We start from the raw sequence: 9925 nt of genomic DNA, 5'->3' as shown, positions 1-9925 counted from the left end.
AAAACCACGATTCTTCACTCACCTTAACAGGAAGGACTTCTGTTGCCTAAATCATCAACATCACATCGACTCTGGTGTCCTGTGGTTTGGACGCCCACCATGCACCATGTAGCGCTCATTCAAAAGAAAAGAAATGTTGACTATGAACATGATCCAAGCAGCAATTAAGGCATTAAAGTATATAAACATTATTTCTACATCTTAATTAAAAACAAATATGTGTTAAATGATGTAACTTTGTGTCATTAGAGAAAATATTAGATTGCTTAATTACACAATGCTTGCTGAAGAGCATGCTGGAGAGAAAGGAGGAGTCTGCCCTTTGAGAGGAGGGACATCTGACTTTTATAAAACAAGTCTGCCCTCAGACAAAAACACAAAAATAAACTTCTCTAATGTGAAATAAACTAAATGACTCTGGCAGCTAATAATGAGTTCATGTGAAACGGAGAATAAGTTTTCACTGCTCTTAAATATTATACTTTTTATTTCATCACAGTTCTTGATTGGGGCCCCCTCCAGCTGTGGGCCCCTAATATTGTGACCATCTTTCACCCAACAAGCTTCAAACGCACCACACACACAATCATGAACAAGTAGTCAGTTCTATCTCTGTTTATGAAATGTAATAAAATGTAATAAAATGTAATAAAATGTAATAAAATGTAACCTATCTCTGAAACCAAAAGGGGATTATTATATTTACATCATAAAGAAACTGGCTTACCAAATACAGATACAGAATGGATCCGTTAGGTTTAAAAAGCTCAAAGATAATTTTGAGTTATTGCAGTAAATTATTAAAAACATGTACAAGATGTTAGAAAAATAGCAATTCATATATATATATAAAAAATGTCAGTCATCAAGTCCGTTCTTAAACTTCAACGTCACTTTGGGAATCTTGGAACCGGAGTAGAGTGGCTAAATCTGGGCAGTCTGCAGACTCCACAGGGGCACAGGGGCCCTCCGGAGGCCCCCGTAGAGCTCCACTGCACAGGAGCCAGCGAGGTCTCCATGGGGCCCGGGGACAACAGGGGACATTTAGCAGCAGAGGACGATGAACTGGAGGAAGAGGAGGAGGCTGCTGAGGTGAGGAGGGACTCCTGGGTGAGGAGGAGCTGACTGGGGCCAGAGATGAGGGGCCACCCACCAGCAAGCAGCAGCCGGGGGACCGGTCCTGTGTTCATCCCCATCCCGACACTTACCTCCCCCAGCAACCGTCGCATCTCCTGCAGAGACGAACCGAGGAGGAGGATGTAGTTCCTGGCCAGAACCAGGGTGGAGATCTTGGAGAGCCTGCGGCCTGGAGGAGCTCCGGGCTGGTGGGACTGAGAGGAGGAGGCAGGAGATGGCGAGGAGGCGTAAGGCACCATGACCTCCCTCAGGGCGTCCATGGCAATGTTCAAGTCCTGCATCCGTTTCCTCTCCCTGCTATTGATCTTCCTCCTGAGCTCCTGCTGCTCCTCGGGGCTCAGCTCCCTCTGAGGTTTGGTTGGTCTTTGGCCACTCTGGAGGCCAAGCATGGGCGAAGGATTTAGGCGGGAGCTCAGGTTGAACCCAGGAGGGCAGTGGGGTAAGTCCTGGACAGACCCGGGGCCACAGAGAGGAAGAGACTGCTCCTGCGCCCTGATCACTGGGTTTGACAGCACATTCATAGCCTGCTCAGAGGTGTGCTATTGTCAGTTGTAGTTCAGTGTAGTCTTCTTAAAAAATATTTGAGAGATAAACCAAAAATAGGCAAAGCAAAAATACTTTAAAGAAAATCCACAAAATGCAAAAATCTAACCTTTATTCCCTCCACCTGTTGATCTCCCCTTTGCTTGCAGAAAACAGCTGCCATCCAGAACAATAACGAGTCACCAAACGTTTTTACTTTTGGCTTCAGAGGTTTCTGGCTGCACAAGTGAGAGAATGAGAGCTTTCTAAAGTGGCAGCTCAGTTTTATCTCATTTCCACAGCTGCGTGTGGTGAGAATGACAGCTCACACAGTGGAAAAGTGAGCTAAATGCTGCCCTCACATACCCCCACCTCAGCTCAACTCCTCCCCGACACATGATGTGCTCTTTAGAAACACACATATGTACGTCTGATATATATTATATGTGACAGTTAAATGAGAAACAACGGGTAGATGATGGCAGCAGCAGCAGAATCCCATTAAAGATTGGAACAATTTAAAACAAGATATAAGAAAAACATTTCTGTTTTGTGGATTATTTAGGTAATCCTGTAGATAATCTCAATGAGATCAGGATCTCTATTAGCACAGTTCAAACAATCACTTAGTATATGCAGTTTACAGTTAGGTTCATAGTGTTTTGATATATTTTGTTTATAAAGTTTTTATTATTCCACAATGAGCTTCAACATTAAAACTGGTTTTAACTCAGAACACATCTAAAGTTAAAAACTCCCATAAACTAATATTTAATGTGTTTTTTTATGTGATTCAACAGCAAACGTAAAACAGCAGTTTTACAGGCTGTACTTTAACTTTTATATTTATAATGATCTATTTGCTGTTGCTATTTTTGCCAGGACACTCATGGAAAAGAGAATTTGAATATCAGTGAAGCTCTATCCATCTATTCAGCAAATACAAAAGTTATATAAAGTCAAATAAAAACAGACACATAAGCAGAATTCAAACAAACATCACCCTACACTACACAATAAGGTAAAACATAATACGATTACAAGCATTTGGATGATCTGAGCACTTTTTAAATTCTTCAAATTCTAGATTTAATTGTTCATTGATCATTGAATGTCTAAATACTTTTACAGATATCAGATGGAACATTTGGATTATCCAAAGTTTAAAAGTTGCGTATTTTTGGGGGGGTTTTGTTGCTGTTTTTTTGTGTCTTTATTTTTACAGAGTAAAAGTAAGTAAAGAAGACGTTTACCAAAGACAGAAGAAAATGATCCCCAGGTTATTACAGGACATGTTAATGAATGACAAGCTAACTTTCACTGTGACATCCTTCTGAACAATTTTACCTTTTTATAACAAAATGGAAAACTTTCCATCAGCATCAGCTTTACTTTGTCTTTAGTGCTAATTAGCAAATGTTAGCATTCTAACACACTAAAATAGGATGTGAATGAGATGAACATTAGCTGCTAAAGCTCAGCGAGTTAGCATTGTCAATGTGAGCCTGTTAGCATGCTGATGTTAGCATGGGCTAAAAGCACGGCTGTGCCTAAAAGCCACCAGAGTAGACTCTTGTTAGCACCTGACAACATGAACAACATTGCATTTACTTTTTCTTTGTGTGAAGTTAATTGGAAGCTCTCACAAAAAGCCCAACAGTGTGGGCTTAATGGAATGCACCTCTAACAACATGGAAGCCGCTAAAATCATCAGTACTTTGTTATGTGACTGAGGGCAGGTATAAGCAGTATTAGCATGTGTATTAATTGTGTCAGAGAACAGTTTTGGCAAACAGTGAATGGATACATCATTGTGTGCTGGGAGTTAATTGATGGGTTTGAGGTGGTCGTTATTGTTGCTCGGTTCTGAGTAGCTACGCTAACCAAATTGGCTGGCAGAGAGCTGGGCATGGTTCCAAACGGCAAACAACAGGCCAATTGACTCCAACCACAGGTGAAGCTGGCTTGGGGCACCGAGCAAGGCTGGAAACCTCAAATGTGCCATTCATGAGCCACAAAAAGACCTCAGCATCACTCCGTTGCACAGGGAGCCTGGCCGTCCTCCTCCTTTGCACTCCTTCCCCCCCCCCCTCCTCCTTGTAAAGCCCATCTGAGCGGGAGAAAAGGAAGGCAGGGGGAAGAGGGGAAGGACAGCACCGTTACAAACAGAAAGCAAGTTGTTTACTGATGAAAGCAGAAGGAGATGCAGAGGAGGAAGACCCTTTCTTTTCTCCCCAGCCGCTCTTCACTTGTCGTTCAACAAGTGAAAGATGTGTGTGGAGGCGCTTCCCTTCCCTGCCAGTGGTCCGGTGGCCTCCGGCTGGTGCTGTGATTGAAGCTGAATGGACGGCTGCAGACGGACAGGAAAGGGAGGGCCTCATGAAAAGAGCCAGGCGGATGGCCCTCGCACCTGCAGGAGAACAGAGTGCAGGCAGCCAGGATGAATGTGTGCATGTGTGTGTGTGTTTGTGTGCGTGCCTGGTCGCTTGGCTGAGTGCCTGTCTAACAATGAGGGGTAATAAACTGAGTAATGAAAGAAAACAAGCCAGGGTGGTTTTCACTGTAATCTGGGATCTGGTTTCGATGTCAAAAGAAAAAAAAGAGGACACCTGCAAGGAGCCACACATGCAGAAGTCAGAAAAGAGGAGAAAGAAAGAAACTGGTGTTTAGCAGAAAAGTGCACCTCCCCCACTTTTTTCATCCTCCACTTACAAATAAAAGAAAAGTGAGCTTGATTTGGGGCTGCAGCCCAGCATATCCGCCTCCCAGCTTCCAGGCTCCTTTTGATGAGGCTGGACCAGGGCAGGAGCACCGGTGGCTTCAGGGCAGGGGGAAGACTAGTGTCTTTATGGTGGAAGGAGTACTATCCATCTGGGCAAGGCCATGGCAATGGTGGGTCTGCACCTGGGAGCTAAATGCCTCGTCTGTGTGGAGCCATTTCCTGCGGCTGACAGACAGGAAGACACCTCAGCCAAACTCCTGGGTCAATTTATTCTCCAATACAGGATGAAAAATACACCCAAAGTGACACCACTGAAGAAGAAAAATGATTATGAATTATTTTCTTTTTTTGGCCTTCGTCAAAGAGACTGAAATAAACATAAGTTTCAAAAGACTTGTTTATTTTCTTCCTTGTGTAGTTTCTTTGTGATATTTGTATTTATGATTTTGAAGTCACAAATCTCCAGTATGAATAATAAGGCTTATTTTAGTGTCATTCCATTTTCTACCAAGATTTTGGCTGTACAAGTTTACATTCTTATAATAAATAAAGGTTGATGGCCCACCATTTGATTCTGGTGATAAGAATTGAAGCAAACGTTGGGGGAAATGAAAATGAGCTTGTAATTATTCACTAGATTAAGTCTAAATGAATACAAAATAAAAAGCAAATAAATTGCTGAAGTACATTTGTAAAAAAATATATATATATTTACACTGAATTTTGTATTTTATTTTAATTTTGTCATGTGTTTTTTGAATATTAAATAATCACCGATGAATGAATTGAGATGTTTTTTTGAGGAGAATAAAATAAGGCTGAATCCTGAGTTTGGACCACCAGAGCAGAGCAGACGTTTCGTTGTTCAAACACACACAAAATAACCTCTATTGGCTCTTTAGTTGAGTACAAATTGGCATAATTATAAATCCACCTCACTGAGTAATATAAAGAGACATTTTAACGAATGAAGTGAAGCCACAGGCTGGCTGCTGCAACACAATCTTGACTTAATGGAGTCAATTTACATCAGGTGTCTGATTGAGCTCTTTTGTGCGTCACTTGATGGCGCGTCGATGTGTTCGCTGCCTTGTGGGAGGATTTGTGCTGGTAATATCTGAAGAAGTCTCTACAAAATTGGAACGATTACACAGCTATGTTCTGCGCCCTTATCTGTTCATCCCTAACTGTCTTGCTTGATGTTTAAAAGCTCCTGAATTAAAAATAATAATAATAATAATAATAATAATACAAATGCATACGTCTCTAATACTGTGCCCAAATATCTGAAAACAAATACTTTTCAGTGGGTAAAACCCAAATAAAATAACTAAATTATTCATCCATAGAAGTGGCTGCACCTCAGCTGATGACAGCCGTCTTTAGGACGCAATACTGTTGAAAGAATCCATTGGTGAACAAGACTCGTGATTTGTGAAGAATTAATAGAAATTCTACAATTGTTTTTGCCATATTTGCAAGTTTTTTGGACTTTTAAAGACTGTTAAAAAAATGTGCAATCACTCCCTTTTTGCATTAAAAAAAACTCCAATCTAACCACTGTTAAGAGCCCAAGTCAAATCTTTAAAATAGCATCCAAAAAGTTTAACAATTGCATCAGACTCTCTCAAAAACAGCTAATTAATTCAGTCTGAGTTGCAATAAAACTTACAAAATCCTGTGTTTGTATTGGATTAATAAACTGCACTTTTCCTTTCCATTTTTCTTGACATATATTAGTTCAACAGAACCCTACACAAGGAGGTGCACCTGCTATGGGTTCACACACCAAACTGTCTTCTGTTTACAATGTGCAGAGAGGGTCTAATAAGAAATTAACAGTTGCCAGTGACTGATTTTCTCCATGTGTCCCTGCGGGCAAACAGGTGCAGCAGCAACAATGGAAATATAACAGAACGGGACTTTTCAGAGGGGAAAAGGCTGCTCTGCATCAAAGCAGGAACGGAGGACACACTCGTCTATTCGCCCTAACTCCTGCTCTGTGAGGCCTGTCCAAAGACATGAGAAGATTACAAGCTGTTAATAAGGTGGAACCAATCGGCTGAAGGTCTGCTTTTGTCCTTCCCAGCATGCTTTGTGAGCGCTGGCCTGGGATAGTCGGCATTTGGTGCTGATCATAGTGTGGCAGGGATAATGAAGGTGGGAGGGGTGTAAGGTTTTAGCCCTCGGGTCCTTTGTGAAAGAGAGCCTAAATGCTTCACTCTCAATAGCTGCACACGCTCAGTTGGTCGCGCTTGTTTAAATACAGATGGACATTTGCCACATTCATATTTTGTTGCTAAGTGCTTCATTGACACTTTTTTGCTTGTTTCATTTTGTCTGATTTATTCCTGCAAGATCGAGATGTACTTTCAAATTAAAAGCCTGAAAAATCTTTTTAAAATCTTATGTATATATATATTCTTGATTGTTTTCTAAAGTGTTGTATTGATTTGTTTGCAACAGTCAAACCAAAGCACTCTAACCTTTCATTGCAGCCATTTAAAATGTACCCCAAACATAATCCAACTCAATGATTGTCTATTGTTACAGCAGATGTTCCTCTCTGAAACAATGCCACCGGGGATTTGTATGGTGGCTGCTAATAGGAAAGTGTTAGTTAACCCATCCCCCACAAAGTATCCTTAAAACCTCCGATCCTATTTAACCGTGACAATGATGGATTCACAGACACTAAACTTCCACAGGAATCCTTGTCCAAAGTCAAACACAGAGCTTCTTCTTCTTCTCACCAAGCGATGGAGGTCAGGAGCACCGCTAGTTAAAGTGTAAATGTTGAGGGGGCGGGTTGAGATGTTTCTTCTTGGGTTTTATTAGCGGTACAAGACCAAGGGTGGGTTTTCAGAGGTTATCCCCATCTGTATGGAGGGCGGTGCAGCGAGACCAAAGTCCCTGTTAAAGTGAAAGCTGATAGCAGTATGATGGATGAGGATAAACTTCCCCGAAATTAGACTTCTGAAAGTGAAGCAATTCAGCGAGGGAGAGGGTAACAGGCATTATATGTGTCTTCAACTAATAACCTGCTGCAGGGTGGAAATGTGAGACTCAACTTTGTGATCCATTGGCACAAAGGGAATTCTAACATTGGATAGTTTCAACTTGAATGTTTAATTGCAAATGAGAAGGTAGCTACAAATTCTATGAACAATAATCCCTGTATAGCATAAAATACTTCTTATATATGATTTGGCGGGTGTGGTGGATGTGAGGTATCTGATGTTATATGTTTAGCCTTCCTGTATGTGCATCACTATCAAATACAAATGTGTCATTTTATCCACATTTGTTGTCGACACAGCCCGGTTGGGATCTTCCCTGGTTGCCTCCCTTTGGACACGTTTCGCGCTCGGCCAGCTGGGAGAACGCCACGAGGTAGAACCAGGATACGCTGCAGGGATCACATCTCCCAGCTGACCGGGGAGTGCCGAGAGAAAGATAGTGCTGTGGAGAAAAGGTGTCCAGTGCTAATTTCTCTAATTTGTTACGCCGTGAATGAACGGATGCTAATGGGATCAATGGATCACTTCAAACTTTCAAAGTCAGAAAACTTTAAAGTTGTCAGGGCTTCACTGACCACTCTTTATACACAATTGTTTAATTTTCTTTGGATTAAAAACCTTTGTGATGCTTAATTTAAATGGAAATGTTGGGGTCTTGAGTAGAACCCTCAATATGTACATGTTCTTGCACAACCAGAGTTTTTACCCAATGACAGAGTTGAACCTTTCTCCCACTTCATTTTGCATATCAAGTCATTGTCCTAATTCCACAAAATCTTGCCACGCCAGGCAGGCAGATGGATGCAGTGGATGTAAGATGATTCTTTCAGACCCTTGATGGACACATCTGTCAGCCTATACACCCTGTATCACACACACACACACACACACACACACACACACACACACACACACACACACACACACACACACAAACCACAACCCCCCTTCTCGCCTCGAGACAGCCCAAAATCTCTCCTCTATGCCTTACAACCTCCTCCTCCTGCAGCTCATTCACCTCCCACTGTGCTCCTGCTCCTCACAGCCTCTCAGCACATTAAAATCCCCACTAAGACCTGAGAGATCAGACTGAAGCAGCCACCACTTTCCCTTTCTATTCAGTCTCCAATCTGAATGAACTGCAGCAGGTTTATCACAGATGTTGTCGAAACTCATGACTGGCCTCCCACTGAGCTCTATTAACTATCGAGAGTGTGATACAGGGGACTGACACATTACTTGTTTTAATTAAAGGGTTAAAAAACAGACCTAAAAAAGAAAACATAACTTCGGTTTACTTCCGTCCAGCTCACTTGTGAATTAGGAGACAGCCATGTGGACTGTGGTGTTAATTTGATTTATGAAACAGAGGACCCCAGGGGAGGCAACAACTCAGAGAGCTGACATATGTTGCAGTGCAACATGATAGCAGGCTTCAGTAACTTGACAAATTGGGGTTGCAGTTATTAAAACATCTCATGGTGGCACGGCTGCTGTCGAGGCTGAAATAATCACACTGGACCGGTTTAACCTCAAACTCAAGAAAGACAGAAGCCCTGTGGAAGAAAAGTGATGAGACAGAAGATGTGTTGCTAATAAGATGATACGTTGAGCTCTACAGTAGTGGCCTTGTGAGGCTGTACTTGAGCACAGCAGTGCTAATGTCAGCATGCTAACATGCTCTTGTAACAGTTACATCATATCTTGTTTTCACATTTGGTCTTCAGATTGAAACACTTTTGATTGGTGAGTTTAAGAGGTATGAATACAAGTCCAAAAATAGATTTGTTTTGTGTTCAAAGTGCGAGTACAGATCTACCCAAGTCATGTCAGGAAGGTCTCAGCATGAATTCAGATTTCTTTTAGCCAACTCTAGAACACGCTGTGTGCGTGTGTCTGTGTGTTTCCCAACATCCCTTTAGTTCCCTGAATCCTGTCAGGTTGAGTTTCTTTGTCCGAACGTCCCAGCTGCTAGCAGCAGTCTAGCTGGCAGGGCCACAGCCAGGGGACAGACACGAGCGTGACATGGTCAACAAACCATATGGGATACGCATACATTTAGCTGGTTACCGAAATAGGAGCTTCTGTGCATGTGAGTAAGGTGTGTGTCAGAGAGCATGTCTTTAAGTATTTGGTGATGATTCTCAAACGTAATTTTTTCTTTATCTTAACAGTTTGTAAAAGTGTTTTAATGGAAAAAGTCAGCGGAAAGACAGAAGTGGATGCTGATTGACAACGCACCCATGCAAGTAAAGAAATATTTCTCTTTTTGCTGTAGCTTATAAAAAACAGTTTTAAGGACTGTTTCTTTGGACAAATGTATTTCCAATAAAAACTGTCCACATAAAGTTCTGTGGATTATCAACAGTGACCAAGAGGACATTGTTTCTTGGGATATATATTGCTGTTAAATTATCAAAATGTCATTTGTGAATGCTTTGACAACCACAAACTATAGTCACCCCCAATGTATTGCACTTCAAGAAGAAATGAGATGACAAAACCTGGACAAATAAAATCCAAA

General features: G+C 41.7%; 1 protein-coding gene across 1 annotated transcript; it reads right to left on the bottom strand.

Annotated features, from left to right (window-relative positions):
• Positions 1-498: 498 nt before the first annotated feature.
• On the bottom strand, positions 499-1942 carry olig1 (oligodendrocyte transcription factor 1). The gene has a single exon (XM_029459300.1). It carries the CDS (start codon positions 1656-1658, stop codon positions 891-893), a length of 768 nt encoding a protein of 255 aa, XP_029315160.1. The 5' UTR covers positions 1659-1942; the 3' UTR covers positions 499-890.
• Between the last annotated feature and the right edge of the window lie 7983 nt (positions 1943-9925).

This window comes from Cottoperca gobio, chromosome 21, assembly GCF_900634415.1.
Source record: "Cottoperca gobio chromosome 21, fCotGob3.1, whole genome shotgun sequence".
In the NCBI taxonomy this organism is placed as follows: domain Eukaryota; kingdom Metazoa; phylum Chordata; class Actinopteri; order Perciformes; family Bovichtidae; genus Cottoperca; species Cottoperca gobio.
Note: the sequence above shows the minus strand (reverse complement) of the source record. Positions and strands in the feature narration are given on the sequence as shown.

Bases quoted from the DNA above. Each gene is read 5' to 3' on its own strand.
- olig1 (XM_029459300.1), bottom strand. From the start codon at position 1,658: ATGAATGTGCTGTCAAACCCAGTGATCAGGGCGCAGGAGCAGTCTCTT.